The 25,206-nt window shown below is 38.0% G+C and overlaps 1 protein-coding gene across 4 annotated transcripts in view; it reads right to left on the bottom strand.

Moving 5' to 3' along the window:
* Positions 1–25,206, bottom strand: part of prkn (parkin RBR E3 ubiquitin protein ligase) — a 93,358-nt gene that overhangs the window by 31,546 nt on the left and 36,606 nt on the right. For all 4 annotated transcript variants that reach the window (XR_006252394.1, XM_043255957.1, XM_043255959.1 and 1 more), the window contains 3 exons: positions 19,071–19,154; positions 17,950–18,065; positions 14,156–14,292 (listed from right to left, as the gene is read on the bottom strand). Coding sequence is in view for 3 of the 4 variants with exons in the window: in XM_043255957.1 (XP_043111892.1) it covers positions 14,156–14,292; positions 17,950–18,065; positions 19,071–19,154 (337 nt within the window). In the remaining variant the exon portion in view is untranslated. The remainder of the gene's footprint in view (positions 1–14,155; positions 14,293–17,949; positions 18,066–19,070; positions 19,155–25,206) is intronic.

Genomic DNA, 25,206 nt, shown 5'->3' with positions numbered 1-25,206 from the left:
GGTCAAGGCTTTGACAAACGACCTCAATTACACCCACATCTCCCTCCTGACTCAAACTAAGACCAGCCAAGCTTCAGAAAGCCCATCCACGGCCATCGGCTAATCTCTAACACACACAAACAGCGGTGAACAGAAACACTGACAGGACGAGATCACACACGCTCGCGCTAGTTCCCCAGTTCCCAATGTTGTCTACACCGGCTTTGAAGCAGCGACCGAGTCAGTGGAGGTAAACAAGCGAGCACCGAGGATGTTTCTGCTGTGGTTTTATCAAATCAAACCCTTCTGCTGCCGAAAGACAGCGAAGAGTGAGAGGCTCCCGGGATGAGAGCGTAGAATCTGCCAAACACCAGCCAGCTCCAAAATGAGATTATTTCTGGAGGAAATAGGCGCAGAACAAACGCGAGCACTTTGGCGCACGTGCCTGGCTGAGTGGAAAATCTACTTGTCGTCTTTCGAGACCAGACATGCGCCGAAAACAAAAGTCAGAAGCACCTTTGAGAGGGAATAATACGATGTTATGAGTTGATTTGAGCTTGCTGGAAAACATCCTCAGATTTCTGAGGGAGATGTTTATGGCAAAAAAAACAGACAGCAAGGAAATAGAGATAGATGGCTTTCAGTCTTCCAAAAAACACAAAGACGGGCAAGGAGACTCGCACACCTCTTAAACCTACAGGACGGACCCCGACTGGCTTCCAAAGATGCTCTCATATTACAGGGGGCTCTTTGTGGATGGCGGAGTCAAATCGTTTCCATGGCAATACATGCAGCAAGAACCAATTGCCTCCACTTCAAAGGCTGAACCATTAAAAGAGCTGCAGCCCGAGAGAGAGAGAGAGAGAGAGAAATACAGAGAGTGAGAGAACACCTTATCTCCTCTCCGGATGGCAAAACCCTTTACCAAGCATTACTTTCACGGCCGCTTCCTGTGCAGAAAACGCCCAGCTCATCAGGCCAAACACAAAGCCAGAGCAGGCTTTACCTTGTGCTGACAGGATACACTCTCTCTCCTTGTTACCTTTGTAGGTGAGTTAAACTCTGCTCGTCGTGATATTATCCACAAATATAGCAAGAACTGTGTCTTATGAAAACTCTGGTAAATGGCTTGAGGTAACACAAGGCCAGAGAAATACTTTGTGCAAACTCTTGTCAAAACATTGTTGTACATACTTGTTTGCCTGTGGAGGCTCGGGGCAAAAACACCACTAAACTGACCAAAAATGCCCCACAAATTCAAGACACATTCTTAAAGCGCCCCTTTTATGGATTTAACATTCAAGCGGTGTGTAACACAGTTGGATGAAAACTTCTTCAAAGGTTTAAATTCGAAAGTGCACAGTGTATAAAGTTATCATTTCCCAAACGAAACAGCTATGTCTAAATCATCGAAACAACGCATTTTAAAAAGAATCCCAAGCCGTTTCTTGTTGCTGAAATACTAGCATATTGGTCTCCTGGAGTTGATCTGAATGAAAATGCAAATTGATTCTTAGCCATTAGACGCTGCTTTTGGAGCGGTTAAAATAGCGGTTTCCAGGTAACGCTGTACACAAAGCAGCACTGAGCTCACAAACACTGCTTTATCAGACATTACAGACGTGATGAGATGTAAACGAAATCGACCAGTCAACGCATATTAGCCTCACGCAAAAGACGGGTTTGGAAAATGGAATCATTGAGCGTATAGTTTGGATTAGCAAGTCGATTAGCAAGTAAGGTAAAAATAAATGCATATTATAAGACAATGAATGTGTTTTATGACCTTGCATGTGTGTCAGCCTGTTGTTTTGTGACCCCCAAAAACAAAATATGAACCTCTCATTACCCATAATAGGGGCACTTTAAAAATAAAGGTGCAGAAAGAACCAATCAGTGAACGGTTCTTTAAAGAAACCCAACAGAAGCCCAACAGAAATCATCACAGAAATTCTTTCTTTTAAAAATATTATAAACCATTAACAGTAAAACCATTACAAGATTCCTTTTTGTAGTGTGTTTTGGGCACTTTTTCAATAGGATTGAAAGTCCCACCAATAGAATCCATCACATACCAGTAGACACCATTATACTTTCCATTAAAACCAAGACTATTTCCATTATAACCAATAAATACATTAGATTTTCTATTGTGTTTTGGGCAAGGGTTTATTGTTTTTTTCTTCAGCAGGGTTTTACCTGATTATAATCTGAAGAACTCTTCTATGGCATCGGGAAGCAGATTTATGAATTGTAATTTTTGTTCACCGTGGGTCTGAACTGACTGAATTTCTGCACTCAATTTGAATTTCTCTAAGCATGAACAACAAAGTGCAGATAGGATGCAAGTAAGAGATTCCTTGGGAGACAGCAGAATTTGGTGGACTTCACAGCTTCAGTCAGTCATTGAGAGTTTCAGTGACGGGAAAACGTATTTTGTTTGTTTTTCTACATATAATTTATTCCCAGTTTGAATAACTGTTTTCTTCTTTCACTAAGATAAACAAAGTAAAATCTGTTAACACTTTAGAACAGGAAACACTTAACTAACACTTTTTCCCTCAATAAATTCTTAATTTGCTGCTTATTAATGATTAGTATGCTAGTTAAGTTTAGGTATTGGGTAGGATTAGGGATGTAGAATTAGGTCATGTAAAATAAGGCATTAATATGTGCTTAATTAATTAATGGCTAATATTCTAGTAATATATCTGCTTATAAGCAACTAAAATAAAGTTTTACCTAAAATATTGGTTTTCTATTGCATAAGCAGAAATAAATCACAATCAACAGTTTGTGCAATTAATCAAAATCAATTATTTGTCATTATGTTGCAGTCCTGCCCATTAATTAATTGCTGATTTGTTAATGCTGCTGTCATTTTTATTGGTATCAGTATATAGTATTGTGCCTGATAACTCCATGTTCTTTCTCGATTCTGATTGGCTGGCAGGTGTGAGTTAAAATGTTTGCCAAAGTAGTTCCCAGTCAGTTTAATCACTGTTCTATATTATAAATTGAAAAGTGCAAGCTTTTAAAGTCCATTAAAATGCTTGAATGTGGACATGTCCACAACAGAGTAAATAAGGTCCTATATAGGTTTAACTTCTATTAACCAAATCAAGATTTGGTCTGATGATCCTTTGCGTCTTTTCTCAGGTAGCTTTGCAGGTAGGTTTCTAGAAGCGTCTCGGAGACGTTGTCTCAGTTCTTCTGGATTTAGTCTTTCTCAGTTTCTTCATCTCAGACAGACTGTATGAGATGAGATCAGTGATCTCTGGCTGTTCTCGGACAAAAATATCACTGGACTATTCCAAACGAATGGCAAAATACATGTAAACCCGATATTTCCTACTGACACAGTTTCTTGCAAAGAGCGATCATTATGTGTCTTTACACATCAGTGTATCGCCACGAGCCCGGGGTTAAATTTGCTTTTGTCTGTGTATGTTTTTTGACTCTCAAAGCCGTGAGTCCCATTACCTTCCATTATATGACTGACAGACCGCAACGGTTTGAATTAAAAATATTTGTTTGTGTTCTTCTGACTTCTACAAAGTCACCTACATAAACATCACATTTTCAGGTGAACCATCCCTTTAAGGTTTTTTGATTGCGTATTGCCAATTAAATGTGAGCTGATGTGTTAAAATTGCCCATTAATTAAAAAGCTTGCATCGCTAAAGCCTACGACATGTGGGGAATAACTGTGAATAAAGACATGCGAAGGAATGCATGAGGTGAGACGGAAATTAGGACAAAAACCTAAACATGCTACAAAAATCCATCAGAATTATAACTCAATTTCCTCTTTAATAACTGGCTGAAACAGATAACAAAAAAAGTGTCTTTTTCATAAAGAGAATGGCCAGTGAATCAATACCCATATAAAAGCGTGGTTAGTGTCTCCTCGGCAGACAGACGCGCTATATTTCACCGGGCCTCCTCGCTGGCCGTGCCTCCGGCGTGCCGTCCAGCAGTGATAAAGGGGCCTCCAAATCTCATTTTTAATGTCCTTCTCCAGCATGAAGGGCAACTGACCAGACAAAAGGGCCGGGGCGGTTGCATTCAGCATGAGAATAATGAGAAACGGAAATGTCGTCTGATACGAGAGAGTGCGTGGATTTAAAGAACATAAAAGTCTGAATTAAAATTCAAGCCTTACGCTCTCCATTAGAGATAACAACAATCTAATGTGAGCTACTCCTTCTTCAAATGGACTAAATTATGATTTAATATACTAGATTTTGCTCTAATGGACTAAATTATGATTCAATAGACCTCGTTTATGAATCCTGCTCCACTCCTACTGACAATCATATCTTGCTGTCGCTACACTTGTGATAGTTAGCATGAATTCAGTTTAGCATAACCGGATTCAGCTTTTTGTAGTTGGACTAAGTTAAGTTCGTTCGTTTACTTCACTCCAAAATGAAAATCTGGTTATTAATCGTTTTAGCCCGTTGTCGTTCCAAACCTGAACACAATTTAAGATAAAATAACATAATAATAACAAAAATAATACTTTGTACTTTCCACCTACTTATCTTTTCATTTTTTTATCATTTCAAATATCAAAACGTTATCATTTATTATTATTAAGAGGTTAAACAGAGGTAAAAAAAAATCCACGTCACAATTAAATACATCTAAATGCCACTTTACACGCAACTCCCGCAAAGATTAACTTTGATGACGCTGATTTCATTTTAGCAACAGCCTAAGAATTTGATTTAAGAGATTATGCGCACTTTAAAAAACAGAGATAAAAATAAATAAAATATCACTGCTGTGAACTGACAAGAAATATAAAGAATATCAAACAAAATGGAAGATTCAGCCGTCCATATCAGCAAAATAACACATTCAACAAAATATTGTCTAATTATTGATCAAATATAGAGATATTATTTTTTTTAATCAAAATGGCACAACCCTAGTACAGACACAAAATTCTTATTTAATAATTGCTTTGTTATGTCCAGTCTAGACGGCTTCGAGCTTTATTAATTAATTTATTTTTATTAATGAAAATATTTAAACTTAAAAAGTCCACGTCTTTCATACTTTTCTGCACATTCGTTCATTACTCTGCGGTCGACGGGACAAGCCTCCCGGTTTTCATCCAAACTATCTTAAATTGTGTTCCGAAGACAAACTACGCTTTCACCGATTTGCAACGTGATTAATGGCGCAATTGTCATTTTAGGGTGGAGTGACCCTTTAAACGGCTGAACCTACTTTAAAGCATTGTTTTTTTGTTCTCCTCCCTTCACTGAAAGGAAAGACGGGTTGTTTTCCCAGTCTTGTGAAGGTGAACGCACACATATACCTCAACACCTTCCCAATTCCCCTGACGGGTGGAGACTGACTCCCAGACAGATTGCGCCTCAATCTGGCCTCTGATGAAGGAAGTAAAACTGTTTTGTCTTTTTTTCTATTCCTTGCCCAAATTTAAACCCACTAATTATCTCTTAATTATCTCTTTGATTAAAGAGCGAGCGAGAGAGAGAGAGAGTAAATGTGACAGTCGCTGTGATGAGGATTAATGGAGCTGTTGTTCCACTGACTGATGTAACAATGATGCCACTTTGAATCACGTTTGTACACATTCAGATTTAAGATAATTAAAAGCATAAAATTACAGAATCAAACTAATTTATCTTCACAAATGGGGGAAGCATTTAATCTCGCTTGTAGCGTACTACAAAATTAATTATATTGCAATATATAGCAATATTTTGAATATTTTTTCCGGGGCCAAGTATGATTCGTTTTAAGATCTGTGACTGTATCATTTTTGATTTGAACTTCAGTAACAGCTGCTTGTTCCTGATCCTGTGACAGAAGACTGGAATGACGGCTGCCCAAAAAGAAATGAATTACGTTTTAAAATATATTAAAATATAAAATTATAAATTGTTACAATTAGAGTGACTAAATTCAAATAATTGCAGTGAGTCAGCTCAAGCTATCACTTCCTATTTAATTTGCATTAACGGTTTTAATAAATTAATAGTCTACTTTTGTTCAGAATTTATGAACTAAGTTGCTTTTTAATTTCAAATAAATGCTATTGAAAAACAGCATAAAATCTTTGTTTCAACTAGATTTTGTGCTGTACATTGCTTCTTGCCAAAGAAAAAAAAAATGAATAAACATAGGACGTCTGGTTGAAATGTTTTTCTATAAATTACATAATTAAAAAATTATAATAGCCCATTTCATACAGCGATAAAAAGGATGTAAACTGACTATTATCAGGTTGAAAACTGACTTTATTTGAGTTCATAAAAAAAAAAAAGGCTTTGTTTCGGTTCAGTCTAGCCTTTTAACGAAAGTATTCAACATTATTCTTGAAATTAGGCTTTCAAAATCCCTCGTGTCACAAGAAGCACATTAGCAGTAGCGTTTCTGCATAATGTGGCGGGTTTCAGCAAGCGCTACACATTAGAGTATCAGGTTTTCAGTGTCAGCCGCAAGCTTCACGTCAACAGCTCTAGTATTAGCTGGCCCATAATGCCCTGCTGTCAGTGAGTCAGCTTCGTTTTTGTCAGTAATTGGGCCCTGAGTTGGTGTTTAAGAGACTGTACTGAAAACCCTATTGTCACTTCGCTCATATTAATGTAGAAACAGTTTCCATTGTGTCCTAATAAGGTGCTTCGAAGTTCAGCAATCTCAACATCTCCTCTATAGAGAAAAAGTAACAGAACTGATTGGGATGAAACCATTTCCAAACGAATCGTCTTTCTGATGTCTCTGTTTTAACCTTACCAGCCTTGCAGAACTGAAATGTCATACTGTGCTGTCGGGAGGCCGACGTACCATTTCACATTACTCTCATGTTCCTCTGCAGTCTGCTGTCAGGGTGCTGGTGGAAGGGTCCTTTCCAGATGCGTTCGTGTTCGTCAGAGGCCCAAAAAATTACCCAAAAATGAACATTTGCTGAAAATATACTCCCCCTTAGGCTATCCGAGATATATACGAGTTTGCTTCTTCGCTGTAACAGATTTGGAGAAATGTAGCATTGCATCACTTGGTCCTCCGCGGTGAATGGGTGCCGTCGAAATGAGAGTCCAAACAGCTGATAAAAACATTACAAATATTCACAAGTAACCCACACGACTCTAGTCTAGCAATTAATGCTTTTTGAAGTGAAAAACCACGTGTTTGTAAGAAACAAATGCATCTTTAAGACGTTTTTAACCAAACCGCTGCTTCGGTCTAAAAAAACGAGTCCTCTATATTGCCTTCTCCAGTGAAAAAGTTGTCTTTTCCTCAACAAGGTGAGAAACATTCACAGATCAAGCACCATTTACAAGCGAAAACAGCAGTACTAAACAAGTTGGCGAATTTTGACAGCGGAGGAAAAGCTCTTATAGATTTGATTCAGAAGTTAAAACATCTTTATAGATTTTCAATTCGATAATGTTTTTAGGACTGATTCTGATGGCACTGCAGAGCATCCACTGGTGAGAAAGTGGTGTCTTGTTATTAATGTTGAAATTAATAATGTCCTTTTATTAAAAAGTAAATAAACGCAACTTGATGTCAGATTTCTATCTGTGGAACCTCTAAACTCAGGCCCACGGGGAGATGTAGATAGATAACGATAATTAAGAAGCAAACAGAAACCATCAAATCACTCAAAGTTGCAACTTTAGATTGATAATAAACATATTTCGAAGACATTTGAAGCAGCAGGCGTGCGTAAAAAGATAAATTATCATCTCTGTTGATAATCGTACACCTGCGCACCAAATGCTAGCTTTGGATGGCATCATCTATCTTCCACAATTTGTTTGGAGTTTGTCGACACCTGGAAAGCTATCACTGATTTACTCTAATTATAAGACACCTACTATGTGGCAGTCAATGGAATACAGTTATAGCAGGTATATGTACGAAAAAGTTCGATATACAGTACTGCCTTGAAGATACCTAATGCATGTTGCTGTCCTGTGATTGGCTGGTTAGATATTTGCATCAAAAAGCGGTCAAACAAGATGTAGCATATGAAGATGACTTGCTGCCGCCGTGCATATGCCGATCAAATCAATAACTAAATAATGCTGTCCAAGAACATTTACTTATTCGATACGAGCCCACGTCACTCGTTTCCCAACATTACATCCCGTTCGGAAATCTGCAACCATTTTTACTTCTTCAAACAGTCCGTATCGGAGAATATCGCGATAATATCACAGCGCTGTATGAGCATGTGTTTCACTTATGTTACTGTGTCACATTGTCACCTCGATATCTGTGTGAACCCAGCATGAGCTGGATGACTGGCTGCTAGTCAGCGAGCCAAGGTATAAAAGAGCTGCTTTTCTTTCATTCATCTTTCACTGGCATGGATTTCGGGGAAGTCGACGGATTTTTTTTTTTGTATTCTATTATTCAACGGTTGGGTTTGCCCCTCAAAACCCGGCTCGCTTTATCACATTATACATAAAACACAAAGAACAAGCACCCACTGCCACAGAGGCCAAGCTTTGAGCTTCACAAGTTCAAAGCCAGTCGACCTACAGAGTCATGTGGGTGTGTGTATAACCGCTGAAAAGCCTCGCCGGAGCACCGTAACTCATTCGGTCTGAAGGGAGAAAGTTAACTATTCAGCGCCGAACCGTAACCTTTTGCCTTCAGCCAACGGTACCCGAGGACTGCTGCAACGGTTAGCTTGTATCGAGGCCCGTACCGTGCTTACTCACGTAATACGGTGAACGTTGGAATCAAGATCGCTCTTTTGACAGCTGGCCCTACTGAGAAAGAGAGCGAGAGCGAAAGAAGCGTATGAAGAAAGATATGACTAATTTAAGTCAGCAATTTTCCACTCCATCTACTCTCATGATATTTCCAGTATGAAATCGGCTCTTTCCTGTCTTGTGCTACTCAGCTGTCAGAATACTACAGTGCACACATAAAAGTGTTGAAATTATTATTGTTTTGTCAAATATTTTATGCTGTTGCGCACATAAATGATTCAAATTTTGGTGGGGCAAATAATAATAAATTAAACATAGGAATCAAACCCGTGGCCTTGGTGTCAATGTTCAGATTGTATCAATGATGTTGGACCCCCATGTTAACTTAAAGTAAGTTGTAATGGTTGACTGGCTAACTGACTGATTTTATTGCTACTTTAGTACATATTTACTTGTTTATGCATATCCACGGAAAATATGTTGTCCGTGTATCTTTTTATATTTTCATATGCTGTGAAAATGCCCCTATTACGGGTTCATATTTTAATTATAGTCCAAGTTGACGTGCATGCAAAAACTCTTTCATAACAATATGCATTTACTATTACCTTATTTGTTAAACGACTCCCAATTGACTCCCAATCGGTTCATTTTTTCCATCGGTCAATTTCATTTAAAAAGCAGCACCTGAATGTATTTGCAGGTCTGTTCGTGCGACAAATGGGAAGTGAATATGATGATGTTTCACTTTGATGTAAACATGAAACGGCCTGGGTGTGTCCAAACTTTTGGTCTGTACTGTATATATATATATATATATATATATATATATATATATATACACACACTCTAATAAATAAGTGAATACACTTAAATGTATTTAAAATACATCTATTTCATGCTAAGTATACTACAAATACATACAAGTCCTTAAAAGCATATGAAACTGGCATGCAGTACTTAAAGTCGGCTAAACTGGGACAACTAATGTTATACTTAATGGAGTTTAATTGTGCAGAAGTAATGCTGAAGTACAATTAAATATATACTTGGTAGCTTTTATTGGGCTAAAGTGGAACTATTGCAAGTATACTTCAGGTGCCTTATCTTCCCTATTCCCTTCTAATGCCACCCTCCTTCATTCCAGAAGTGACGCTTTTATTGTTTATTTTATTTTCACAACATTCTTCCCTTTGTAAGAAGGGAAATGAATCTTGGCAGAAAATCTTCCAGAACACCTGGAGCAGCACAGGCCTTTGCAGAGACATACAGACTTACAGATAGAGAAAAGAGCTGATAAAAACCCCAACAGGCCTATAAATTTACACCAGATCACGCCATCCGTACACGAATACTGATGTACCGTGCACAAAGTTCTAGGATTATTCATCTAAAGCGGATAGCAGTCTACCATGGATTATTTATACGCCAAAGACATTGATCCTTATATGAATACTTATAAAGGCCAGAAGCAGGATTTCCATGATAATCTCCAAACTCAATGCACGGTCCTGTGGAAGCATTAATCAGTTATACAACATATATATATATCCCTAAAGGACCATCAATCGTCCCCTGATCCGCACTAGCATGAGCTAAAGTGATCCAAGCGGAGCGGCAAAGAAGTTTCAGTTGGATTTTTTTCCCCCGAGTTGACTCTCTGACTGGTGTTAGGAGTGGCTGCAGGCAGTCCGTGGTATTTAAGGATATTTTTCTGAGCTGATAAAATGTCAAGGTTGCCTCCAACAGGTGTTGCAGCAATTCCACCTTATCTAGCGTCGCACCAGCCATCGGCGGCTGAGCCCAGTTAACATGCAACTCTGCTCATATCACTGTCTGATAAGTGTGCCCACACAGAGACATGCAGCCAACCCTTCACTGAGTCACATTTACTCAAATTGGGAATTGGTATGTGTGCGTGCGTGTGTGTGTGTGTGTGTGTGTCGCGTGTGAGAGAGTCTCTTTAGAAGTAGGATGATCAGATTTTTTTAACTCTCAAATCGGGCCCTGTAGGTGGTAGAGGGTAACCCTGTGAATTTTTTCGTGGGAGGCGGCCATCTACCCGTGGCTGAAATAATGACAGGAATAATAATCAATGTAGATGTAAAAGATATAAACACTGTAATTTCATCTAAAATGAGAGAAACTTTCATACAGTGTAGTGGCCACATATCTTCAGTTTAAATCTGCGATGGAATTAACGGCACGCAAGTATAAAATAGATGAATCGAATTTAGAAAATAGATACATTTTAATTTGCCATACCAACTATTTACCATACAGTTCATGTTTCATATTGTTCCAGAGGTATTTGCCATTTTTCCTTTTCATAAAATACAAAGAAAACGAAATTATACATACATATATACATATAAATATATATATATATATATATATATATATATATATATATATATATATATATATATAATTGATATATATATATATATATATAAAGAAGAATGAGTCATATATACTACTTTTAATATTTCTGAATTTATAATTTTGTGTACTAATTTAATACTTTTTAACAACGTATTGTTCAGTCTGAGAGCCAATTTGTAGATTTTTTGAGCAATTTTGACTTTGAAAACCAATTTGTAGACTACTTTTATGATAACATTTTGTCATTTTTTTAAAATATGTTTTTATAATTTTTTTTAATTGACAGTCAAGTGTACAATATAAATACCTGTACATAAATTTGTACAAGCAAACTAATTTTAAAGGTTACAGCACAGACAGACATACGGCGATTCACGCTTTTGATGCATAGCGGTTCAAAACCCACCTGCAAACATCACTTTTAAAAAACAGAGCAAGATGGCAGTGGATGTATATAGAAATGGGGTGTCCGGTTATACTTTATTTAGGCAGCTGAGTGGAGGTGGAGGCCTTGTTTATATACTTTCAATCAACTTGCAATAAAAGGCTTACCTTCTCCAGTGTCATCCTGTTGAGGATCAACTGAGTCAATGAGTATAATTAGCCAAATAAGCAACTTTACTAAAGCAAAAACTGACTGTTTCTAAAACTTAAATCTGAATATAATAAATCTGTTTATTATATTATATTATATATAGTTTATTTTTCTACAGTGCTACGGAAAATCAGTTTTTAATGTATTTAAATCCATTTAAACTTTTTGTATTGTGACAGGTTTATAAACGAATCATCCACTTAAATAGTTAACTAAAACGACTGAAATAAAACTGAAAAAAGCACATCACTTTTTTTTTTTTTTTTTTTTTGAACTACATAGGACGTGTTGACTTCTGTATATTTCAGTGGCTCATGTTTACATAGAACAACTCTTGTTTCAAAAGGTCGCAGAAAATTCGATTCGTCGCGCTGCACTGTGACCCATTCAAAATAACGGCGTGATTCAGTGCAGCAGGAAGCGCAGTTACATTTCTGCCCAAATTACCGTCGCAATCTCAAGCACATTTGCATCAGTGAAATTCCAATTGTTCTTAATGCTATTGACTCACACGGACCGACCGGAAAAGAGGAGATCTCGTGCCCTGCGCGAGACGCCGCGCTCTCCTCCGTCGAAGGTGTGTGACTAAATGTTAAGTGGAGATTTTGTGCCTTTGAGGTCAGCTTGTAATATGGTGTTATGTTAAAGCTCATTTCAAAAGGAGGTTAAGGGTGCGCTGGCTTCCGCTGGATTTTCAGAGAAAAAGCTTCTTGAGCTCATACAATTGTGTTTATCGGAGGCAGACGATCATTCCTTCACATTTCATGGATGTGACCGGCCTCTTTCATCTGTGCCTTTTGGACAAGCGTGTTTTGGCTGCACTGTTGAAAGTTGTTTAAAAGTGGAAATGGCATTTGAGGCTGATGTCTGACCTTTTTCCACAATCTCCAGCCTGCAGCCGCAAACGCAGTGATAGATGGCCACAAAAACATGGCGTCACAATAATAACAAGCACGCACACACAAACAAAGACGAGGACTCCATCCATCCATCCATCCATCCATCCATCCATCCATCCATCCATCCATCCAGAAAACAATTCAGATCTAAATATTTCCTCACAGTTTAATAGTAATGGCTTTATGGATTTCTTCTCTCATAAAATAGATAGCATCTGTAATACAAACAAATGTAGATTCCACAACGCCTAGTTCTTCATCTTCACTCATCACACCCAAAGAAAAACTGCAGTGCTTCACAACTATCGATTACAAAACTATACTAATATTTAAGGGCAGGTCCTCTGCTATTTTCAATATTCATGTTGCCTCTTGTTAATGTTGTTAGAAAATACTCAACTGCAGCTATATATCTCAACAAGAGCAGATGAAACTTAGCCAAGCTAACAGAGTCCAAAGACCGGATGAAGACTAATTTAAAATTCAGATATTCAGAAATATTACTTATTAGACCAAAAAACAGTACACAAAATCTCTTGGATTACAATCCGCAACTAGACTAACTAAAAATCTGCATGTTATATTAGACAGCAATCGAAAATCGTGTTAATTTGAGTTTTTATAACATGGGCATGTTACGAAAACAGCATTCTTGCATCTTAGAAACATTGCCAAACTAACAAACACGATACCGGTTTAAAAGCTAGTTTCTGGATTCATAAGCTCAAAAAGTCCACTAAAGAAGGTAGAGCTTTTTCACAGTTTGCCCCGAAACTCTTGAATAGCCTTCCCGATAACGCTTCAGACACGCTCTCTGTTTAAATCTAGATTCAAGACACATCCCTTTAGCCAAGCATTCAAATAAGGCATCGCTTAATCTCGGACTGCAGTTATATCTGATCAAACACACATTATTATTCTTTCGTTTCGGTTGAACAAATCATTTTAACATCCCATGGTAACTAGGAACTGCACAAGCTTCAGTCTGGATCCAACCCTTAAGATGACCGAACACCTGACCTGAGGATGCCAACCCTCAGACGACATACAACCAAACTTTATAATAAGTTAAGTATATATATATATTAAAATTCTCACATTCGGTGCACATTCGGTTTGGTATGGCTGTCTTTACCATCTGCAGTCAAAGCAAAACTGTAAACCACAAAATGAGACCAAAAAAATATCGGTAAAAAAGAAAACAAAAGGAGGAGAATGGCAGCAAAACAAATGAAGGAGTGCATGGGCAAGACAGCGGTAGATACAGAGAGATACAGCGCGTGAGAGATTGGTGGGGTGTTCTGGCTGATAGGGGGTCAATGCTTCTCCCCGGAGCCCCATTACCGGGTGGCATTAACAGATGTGGTGGGCCAACGGGGGCACAGCGAGGGCCCGGAGAGAGTATGGGTGTGTGCGACTGTGTGTGTGAATGACTGAAGGAGAACAATTTGATACTATCTCCTCTTCACTGCAGCCACCAACATACCACCATCAATCACTGCCAAAACACAGCAGCCTGTGCATACACACACACACACACACACACACTAATAACCATTCACACTGGTGAACGCTTAAAATATGTTTACCTGCGCAGGGCAAAGAATAGCCCACCAGCGGTTCCTGGATAAACTGTCGCTCATTGAGTCTGGTCACACAGTACAGGTGGAAGCACTCCAGGCAGATCACATGACGCTCGGCACACTGAAACACCAGCACTGGAGTACTGCAAGACACGGCGAGAGCAGAGTCACACTTACAGTATACCCTTATATAACTCCTCATCAAATTATGAAACACTTTTCTAGGAAAAGTGCTACTAGCTTCCAGTAATAATGCCTGTCACACTGAAAGTAAAAAAGCTGTGATGTTATCCAATCAGAGGTCAAATAACACACATCTGCTGAGCATACACTTAAATGTCATAATAATGGGAAAGACTGACTGATATGTATACGCATTTTATCAATGATTGCATGCTACTTCATCTTAGCTTTTGGAAATATAAATATCATCATCTCCACTGCATATTTTTGCCCATTCCGGGCTTGTAAACCAAAGGTTCCTTTTCCTCATTGAGTATCAAAATATGAGCTTTGTATCACACTACATGAGCAATAACAGACCGGTTAACATGTATGTTGCATTGATGCATGAAAAATATTGGATTCACACAGTGTGTTTCAGCAGACAGGCTGAATGAAATTGACTCACTCTCTGACAGCAGGCAACACTTGTCATAATAAAATATGGCATAGAAAATTTGTCATAAGAAATGTGTCACGAAAACACGTAGAGTTCGCATTTTACCACAAAATCAAACCAAAAAAAACCTCACATGAAATGAAATACTCATGCATAAAAGCTGTAATCACACTGTAAGACTTGGAAGTTACTTCCCCATAAAACTTTTTGTCATTACCCACCCCCCTGTCGTTTCAAAAATAAAAAGCTTTGTTCATCTTCTGAACACAATTTAGGATATTTTGGATGAAAAATGTGCGTTCAGAAGATGCTCTTCAATACGGAGCTATGGTGACGTTACGGTGCCAAATCCTTGAATAAAGTTGTTATTTTTGTTTTCTTTCAGCACAAAAAGCATTCTCGTTGCTCCATAAATTGTCAATGTGACAGATACGAGCCTCCCGGTTTTCATCCAATAATAGTTTAAAAAAAAAGAAATGCTTTTGCATTAGAGGCGATTCGACATTAATAGCTTGAATCCAATTCAAGCAAAACGAATAAACAAAACGCCATGCTATAGCCTATAACTAATCTAAAATAAAACAGCAAATAACTTACACAAAGTTTAAATGTTCATACAAAACTATAACTTATAACTATAACTTAATTATAACAAATAATTATTACACGTAACATTTATTAGCAAAACTAATAAGAAAATAAGGAAGAACGGATGGCATACACCTTGATGTAAAATAATGGGGGAAAAAATTGTTTAAATAAAAAAAAAATTAAAATTAAAATTAAATCAAAATAAATTAAAAACCATTAAATCAAATAAATGAGAACCCAATTTTTTTATTTTATTTCTATTATCACTTTGAAGCCAACAGGCTATTAAAAATCTAAATATTTTAACAGGTGCTTTTGCATTTTGTTTCGAAACTCTTCCGTCATCGTGGAGTGTTATCATGAGATTCTGATGAGAAGAGGGCTTCAGGGAAAACAGGGGTGGATAGAAAGGTTGTTTAGATATGTCACTCGTTCAGTGCCTTCAGAAAACTTCAAACGATTTCAAAGACCCTTGATACTTCAGCGTAGTAAGCAAAGAAACAGCCGTCTGAAATCTCATGACAATTTTCTTTCCATTTCTCCAGAAGTCCCCCTTCACTCTCAAACGCAGACTCACTTGACTGCAAGTCAACTTGCTAACACCATGTTCCACCTCTCCGACCCCTCTCTCCCGCTTCTATTGTAAGAGACTGGCCGCGTCCTTGTCAGTGCCCTTTTAAACAAATGGAGGAGATCTCTGAGGAGGAAGAAGAGTTGAGTGGAGGACGGTGGAAAAACAAAGCTCTACTCAGGAAGGTAATTGCAGTGCTACTTCAATCAGTCCTTGATTTGAATGGTGGTTGTTGGTGATTGGGCTCCATTGTCTGGTTTCTCCAGGCGCTTGACGCCCGCCCGCCCGACTCTCCATGCGAGAGCAGCAGGTAGGAGCGTTTCCGCAGGACCGCCCCGCTAATAGCTGACCTTCGTTGGCAGGACACACTCAGTGCCCGCTCTTTCTGGAAAAATGGCCACTGTTGATTGAAGGGCCGCACAGCAGGAGGCGTATGTAGGTTCATGAGTAGCCTGTCTTTCTCAATGTTTGTATCAATCTCTAGTTTACATGTACAATGTGTTGCAGGTATTTCTTCTTTTCTAACTGACGGATCAATCAAAATGTCTGTATTTTAATCTTGTTTTTAACTTGTTTAGAAAGTTAGGTTTCCCATCCGCTGTTTCCATCTGAAGATGCAAATTTAACTTGTAAAAACCAAGCATCCAACTAGTAAAAAAAAGAACAAAATCTGATAAACTGGCACTAAATATCTCTAAGGAAAGCAGGAGCCGCTGAATATAGTAATTTTATATATATGATGAATTACTTGCACCTCAGAGCAAGCAGATGAAACAAAATGAACGCTGTCATTGCTTTTGGAGGTGGATGTCTGGTGATCGGGAATGCAGTCGTGTAAGACAATTATACTGAAATACACTGATGACAGACTTGGTTCGGGCATTTCAGAACAACCAAAACATTTGAGAGGCTGAGATCGGTCCACTGAGTTGTCATGTTTCTCTCATCTCATAGCGCAAAGTGACATGAATTTTTTTGATGCGCGTGGTGGAATTTATTTGGTAAATGTCTTTCCATCGTAGTTTACAAACTGGATAAAAAGTTATCCTACTCAATTGTGCATATACATTTTTTTATGCGCATTTTTAGATTCTATGCACAACATTATTTCACATCGTTTCCATCCATAATTTTTTTATGCAATATTCCAAAATGCACATAAAAATAGGTGGATGGAGACATAGCTACTATGTTCCAAACAAGTGCAACACAAAAGTCACTAGGGTCATTTTTTTTGTCCTCATTATTGCTTTTAAAGTTAATAAAGTACTGAATTGCAACTTCATCATAGCAAATGTGTAATCACAAATATATTTAAATGAATCATATGCAAGTTTTAGCATAAATGACATTATAGTATATTTTATCACTTAAACTATAGTTAAAAATAGTAAAAAAAAAAATAATTATGAAATGACATACTGTACCATACAAAATTAATAAAAAAAAAAATACAAATACAAAATTCAGTTAATAGCATTTAATGAAATTTAATTATAATTATATATTTTTTTAAATATTAAAAATATACATTACTTCTTGTCATTTATTTGTAAATGTTTGTGCAATTTTGTAAAATTGTTTCAAAGTAAATCCCTTCCAAAAGTAGAAATTTCACAAACGTAGATGGACTGAAATGCTATTTTCTGGTAAAACATATTCATAATTATCTTTCATTTGACTCTATTATTTTCTCTCTCTGGTGTTAACATTTTTTCCACATTAATTTGGGGATTCAATGCGTAAATATATATTTGTAGCCGTAGTTTTTTATTTACAGGTTTTAATCAATTCACAGCCCTAATAGAAACCAAGCGACCAACAGCATTGTTTGTAATCGTTGCTGGTTAGGACAAAAGCTTTTATCGTTTGTTGATTTATCACATCGGGCTTGTTTAGGACGTGGTGAGATTAATGGTGTAATGAACTGTCTGATTGGTTCATTGTTGTGTAGACTCGTTTCGACCTCTATAATGGGTTTAGCAACAGAGACATGGGAAAAACCAATCTACTCACACAATGTCGGTGCAGGCTATGCAGGGCACTCTGCGTGTGTTGGGCATTATCAAGTCCAGTGCTGCTGAAGTGTCATTATCACAGGTGGGGTGGGCAGCGCATTTGAGGTAGAACTCCTGCAAGAAGCACAAATGAGATGTAATCATGCCCTGCAAACCCCCACGAACAGACTCAAACAACCCAACTGCAGTGGTTTTTATGGATTTGCAGCATGAGGGTGGTAATATTGGACCCAGCTGGGATAAAGCTACCAATTTAGTCCAACCAGTGGACGGTCTTTTTTGTCTGCCCAGCAATACAGCTCTAGATGGACAAAAAGGCACAATAAAAATGGTTCCTGCACTGAAAATTACGCTTTGTAAAAACGAATAAATTCTAGTTGAATGTAGTACGTCGACAAGCTCTGGTAAAATGTAAGTGACTATGTAATGACGTGTTACAGGTCTATTTCCAATGTCTTTCACCACAGTTTCCTGTCTTCTTCGGCTATCTCTATTGTTAATAAACTGCTTCTCCCAGCCAGCCAACCTGATGTTCATCTGGGTCAGCGGTTCAGTCAGCTCTCGTCTCCCAGTCTGACCAACTTGCTCAATGTCCTTTAAAACCACCAAACCACTCTAGCCTAACAAGCTTTTCCACTCTCAACTCAGGGCCGTTGCCACCATAGACATAATCAGATATGGCAAATGTCCTACCCCAATATTCAAAATTCTTAACAGCACGGTTTTAAAAGTAACATTATCAGCCAGTAAAAGCGCTCATCAATGTCAAAATAAGTGATCCAGCCAATCAAATCAAAAGAGGCGGGGTTTACCGTTCAAAGATGCTGAGTGTCAATTGTCTTTTTATCACTGAAAGAGAGCAAGGTTAGGATGAAAGCTGAAGATCATTTAATGTTAGTCAACAATGAAAATGTTAATGACCGGGAGTTAGTCAGTGAAGCAAATACTCAATTTTTTCCTCATGTTAATTGTCTGCATCTGTATTTCTCTCCCTATAAACAGTAAAGGTGTGAATGTAGAAACTTCAAAAACACATTGCTGAGAAAAAGAATGATTTAGATTCAGGAAAGTTGCACTATAATAGTTAACAACAATACGATCAATTTGTTGCAGACTCACCGCCACTGTGCCATCACAGTCTTGTGACTGACATACTCCATGAATCCTGTTAGGGAGAAGGACATCATCCCAGCCGCACGGCCCCTACAGACAACACCAAACATGACAGAGATGATGGATGTCAGTTACAGGAAGATGAAGAGAGCTATGGTAATTGGATGACAAGTAAAGGGCAGGAATGTGATGAGAGAAGGGTAAAAAAAAAGACAGATTATCTCAAAGAGAAATAGATCAATTCAAAGCCCCGCAACACTTGCCTTTAACATGCTCAACACAGTAAGCAAAGTTCCTTGCACAGTACTGTATTATGACCGCAGAACACTTTTGCACAATTTGTTAAACTAACACATTTTGATGGCTGTATTACATAACCAGATCTATATGCATATAGTAAACTTGCTCATTAGCGCAACTGGTACAGCACTACACTTCAAACAAGTGTGTAAGATGCTGTGAAACAGAAAACACAATAAAAGAGCCAGAGAAAATGGCACGGCTGCTTCAGAAAATGCATTCTTAATCTAATGTTCGCTTTTGTAGCCACTTTCGGTTAGGTTTATTGTAGGTGGTACGTTATTTTCGAATTGAAATTTTGCATTAAGCTTTTCATTTCTTTTTCAAACTGCTGCGATACATGCGACAATCAACCTAGATTCATGTTTTGTTTGAAACGGAACCCATTTTTAGACATTTCGCTTTGGAAAAATGTACAATTGATTTATTTTTCAAAATGTCACCACAGGCCTGGGTTAATCCATCACAAAAGGAAATTTTGTCATTAATCAATTACCCCCATGTCGTCCCATGTGTCCCGTAAAAGCTTTTTTACGCATTTTCTAATATTTTGTATGAAAACCTTGTGACTGTCCCATTGTCTGCCGAGTGAATTACACCGTCAAGGTCAAAAAAGTATGAAAGACATCGTCAGATTAGTCCATCTGCCATCATCGGTTCAACCGTAATGTTATGAAGTGACAAGAAAACTTTTTGTATAAGATAATAAAAATAACAACTTTAAATCAACAATTTGCCCCCCCTAAGACTCTCTGCGGAACCATAGCATCATTTTGGAGAGTATCCACTGAACGCCAACAGTGTACACGGTTTGTTAAATAAATTTTTTCGTGTGTGTACAAAAAGTATTGTCATTGCTTCATCGTGTCAGTGTTGAAATACGATGGCAGATGGACTATTCAGGCGATGTCTTTCATACTTCCTGTACCTCGACAGTGTTCATTACTCGGCAGTGAATGGGACACTCACCAGACTCCCGGTTTTCACCCAAAATATCTTAATTTGTGTTCTAAAAATGAAGCTTTTTACAGGTTTCGAACGACTTGGGGCTAAGCGATTGATGACAAAATTTTCATTTTGGGATGGAGCAACCCTTTAACCCTAAAACAAACAAAAAAAAGAGAACATGCAACATTAATATTGCTTACGTTTTTCTCAAAACTGAGCTTTTTCCACCACTGAAACACTCCCAAAAATCTTCAAAATACACAAACATAATTTTCATGGAACGCAGAGTTTCTTTTTATAAGAATCATCAATGCGGGATTGATCAGACATGAAAGAAAAGCAAATAATGCTAGTTTTTCATTTCAGAGTGGCCTACACCTTTAAAAAAACGGCATCACACAGCGCTCTTTCTCTACCTGCCACCTCCGTCACACACTCTTCCTTGTCCTTCTGCCAGATTAAGACACTCTCTCCATCCATAATTGTTTTGGGACAACGTCCCCCCCCCTCCCCCGACTCTGACCGTGCCTGATTAGCATAAGCATTTAAACATTCTGACAGGGCCCTTAATAAGCAAGAGAAAAGGTTAAGAAAATCATTACTCGCCCACAGGGGGAGCAGGAGGGGGTGAAGGGAAGGGAGGGCGGAGGGATGAAACCGCCGTGCCGTGGTGGAGGAGCCCGGAGATTACACGAAGACACCTGCTTAGAGACAGCAAGGAAAGGTCACACAGACCCCCGGCGCGTCGGCTCAAAACAAACGCATGCTCGCACACACGCGCGCCTCTGCGAGTGTAAATGATTAATGAGAAAAACGTCGATGAATTATTCAACAACACACCTCCCGCATTGTTCACATCAGTCTCACCTCCCCACCCTCTCAGGACGTTACTTCTTTTTTTTTTTCTCCATGGAGGAGAATCAACATCGCAGTCCCACAAAGCCTTAATTACATTATTGTTTAACAAACAGGGCTGTGTCTGTGAGCCAGCTGTGAGGATTCTACTTCCTGTATCCAGCAGAGACCCATCTGATACATGGCGGACCCAACTCAAAGCGCCCCGATTGGTCGACTGCACTCGCGTTCACCGCACTCAATTATAGACGTTTGAAGTCAATGAAAACACAAACATGGCACACATCCAGAGAAAACAGGGTTGAAGCACACACGGCAAATACTGCGTGTTTGAACACATGGAGGGAACAGAGCAGTAATCACAGTGACATCAATCTCTGCTTAGATAAGAAATCATCTTTTGTGAAAATATCAACTGCAGTGACACTATAGGCACAAATGAGTGTACTTTCAGAGTATTTTTAATCCTATGGGAAACATCTCATATTTTTGCTGCAAAACCTATTAGATATGTCTGATGAAGTATATAAACTATAAAACAAATACACATTAATCCTTTTACAAAAGATTTCTATTTCTATTGCACAGTAAATTCTGTATTTCTTTTCATTAAAGAATCCTCAAAAAAAGCTTTTCCGCATTTCAGTAATACCGCTTTAACCAAAACTAATAATATAAACCATGTGACACTAAAGACTGGAGTAATGATAATGAAAATGTAGCATTTTTTTAATAAAAATTAACAATTTTTACAGTACTTTCTTCCAAATAAATGCAGCTTTGGTGACAATAAATTCCAGTTCACACTAAGGAGGATAACTATTAAGATAACTATAAAGATATAGATCTAAAAATGGTTTAGATATATAAATATAGATTCTATATTAAAGAACAGCCAATTCCTCACTACAACTATAACGATAAATCCACAGATATGCTAATATGGTTTTCTTTATTGTTATTGCCCAAAAATTTGACACCATGTGACATCAGCGATTCAACAGGAATTTTTCAAAGCTATGAGGGGAAAAGAACAAAAGACTTCTTTCAACTGTTCGTCTACTCCACATCAACATGGAGAGTATCCACTGAGTGTAAACAGCGTATGGTGCTCTGTGTCAGGTGAAAGAAGTCTTTCTTTTTTTCTTTCTTTGTTGAGTGGCCAGTCTTGTGTAGCCAGAACTTCAGACTGAACAATGAAGGTCTGAAATACATGAGAGGTTTCATTGGCCAAGGTCCGCCCATTAGACCGTTTGACTGACATGTCAAACAACCAATCACAGTTCGTTTCATTCAGCGTCACATTTCAGTACAATGTCGCCAAAATAATTCAACAATTCTTTCGTGAGGGGTTCAGCACATATAATTTAAGTCCTGAGGTGTTTCCAGAAAAGTGTGCCATATGCATCAGATGTTCAGCCAACGGTCCATGGGCATCACGTCTGAGTAGACAAACTCTCCTTACTGTCTATGGAGGGTCAGAAAGATCTCAGATTCAATCAAAAACATAATTAATTAGTGTTCTGAAGATGAACAGAGGTCTTACTAGTTTAGAACGACATGAAGGTGAGTAATATATGACTGTCCCTTTAATACGCTCTTCAAAAAACATTCCGAACTTTTCAATGATTGTCTGATTTATGATTTATCAATACCTAATTTAGTTACTTAATACATTAATTTATCTTTTTAATGTTCACTGCAATAAAACAGCTATTGTATTTAGACATGTCATAAACTATGCAAAATCTAAAACCCCACAGAATTGTTTGGTACTCTATTTGAAGAAATATTTGCCAGGAATAATTTATTACTTCTCACAGTACAAAATGCTACCAACATCCAAATAACAAATAGCCATTAATCCCAACTCTAAAGGGCTTTTAATGTGATTTGTGTCAATGTTTCTCAGTGTATTGAACTGTGTGGAGCAAAGCATGAAGCCATAACATTACCCTGGCACCGTGTTGCAAGCAGGTGAAGCGTTGTAATGCGATGCTCAAAGCTGACCCTGTTTGCCGCTGACCTTTCAAAGCGCAGCCAATGATTACCAGATAATTCACATAAGGTATCATTATGTGGGCTGTGCCACTGAAAATGAAAATGAAAACAAAATGGAAGAGCGACAGAGTTTCATATTCTGGCATTCACAGAAGGCCAAAAAAAAAAAAACTTTTGTTTGTGTTCTGCAATTTATAAAGGTTTTATTTGATTTTTAATCATGATTAAAAAGTACTGATCAACTAAAATTTGTTTTGTAATATTTATTTTTTATACTTAATTATATTATTTCTATCATTTAAAGGTATTATTTAAATCTACTGCTCAAAATACTGGGTGTTTTTTTTTTTCAAAATGTCTAAAAATACAGTATAAAAATTTGGTGAGTAAATAATTTTCATTTTTAGGTGAACTTTTTGGATTAAAACAACTGAATAGCTCAACTTAATACACAATGTACGACAAATATTAAATCCAAAATGCTAAAACAGTAATGTAATATCTATGGGGCTGGGGGTTTCATTACAATGGGAACAACCCGAACATTATAATTAAAACTTCTAATTAAAGCCTAGGGGCGCATTGAGATATTTATAATGCCAGCGATGTAGTCAAAACTGTATTTCTCATAATTGTGTTCTGGAGAGATGTAAGCCAAGGTTATTTTCTATTAATGTTCAAAGCGCATAGAAATTCGTAACAGCAATAATAAGCAGGTTTTTCCCCTAAAGGCCTAATTCAGCGATGTAGGTTTTGAAGATCCTGGTGTAAAAGTGTCTACATCACGCACACAAGTCTGCGGAAAGCCAAAGCTGGATGTTTAAGCTAGGAACTGCTGATGGAGATGAATGTATTTTGATCGAAAATGCAGCTAAGTCCAATATCTCCAAAGGTCCAAAATGAAGTGCTCTGACGGCGAGCGCGTAAACCTTCCCGTCTTCTTCTCCTCGGCGTATTTGGAGAAAGTTCTCTGGAGAGAGTTAGATGAGAAGAGCTGGAACCCGTTTCAGGCCCGAGGATGTTAAGAGCCAGACGCATCACAAGATTGGCAAAGCAATGGGGTGGCACTGGCACCGAGACAGTGGACAAACAGATTCTCAGCGCCGGAGACCACCGCGAGCGGAAAGAAAAGGCAGGTGCAGCTTAGCGACGTGTCAGTCAGCCTTCCCGAACAGCGGCAGAATGCGGAGAGGTGGGAATGCTGCCCACGCGTTGGGACAGAAAGTCCATACGGACCGAAAGATAAAACAGGCCACGGGCGGTACTACGGAGGGATGGGGCTTATGACAGCCGTGTGGGGGCAGCGAGACGTGGGTTTGTGCTGTTCTGTATTCATACTTCAGGCTAAGAAGTGTCACTGTTAGTTAGTTATGAGACTTGGGGCAACAGAGCAAATGTTTCTAGTTAGGTTTTTTTTTTTGTTTATGAATGTGGACTAAAGAACAGCAATAATAAGCGGGCGTTTCCCCTACAGTCATCAGTCAGCGTTGCAGTTTCTGTCGCAGAAGCATGAGGCTGCATTAGAATAACCCGCCTGTTTAAAATGAGTTATTTAACCAGAGATGCAAGGATCTAACTTGTATTCCGACACAAATATCCAAGAAAAGAGACGTTCCTCCCATAGCAGTTTTTTTAGAAATGTACTCATTGCATTCGTGTTGGATTCGTGCGATATACTGGGTTCGGGAAAGTAATATTATAATTTTTTCTAACATAGCAATATAAAATAAAATAATATTTAAAGAATATATAATAATAAAAATAACATCTGAAGCACTTATTTGCCATTTATAAATATTAATTGAGAAATTGAAACATGCATATCATCAAGTCATGAATGAATAGTTAGGATTGAGTGTCACATCAATGACCGTAAATGAAAAATAAGAGATATATATTCCAAATTCCTCTATATGAAAATACTTGTTGATTACCTTAAAAGCATAGTTCACCCAAACTAATAAATTAGCCCATGATTTGCACCTTTACGCTCATGCCATGCTAGCTGTGTATTAATTTCTTCCTTCAGAGGAATCTG

This window comes from Puntigrus tetrazona, chromosome 13 (assembly GCF_018831695.1).
Source record: "Puntigrus tetrazona isolate hp1 chromosome 13, ASM1883169v1, whole genome shotgun sequence".
NCBI classification, from domain to species: Eukaryota; Metazoa; Chordata; class Actinopteri; order Cypriniformes; family Cyprinidae; genus Puntigrus; species Puntigrus tetrazona.
This window is presented reverse-complemented; position numbering and strand designations above follow the sequence as displayed.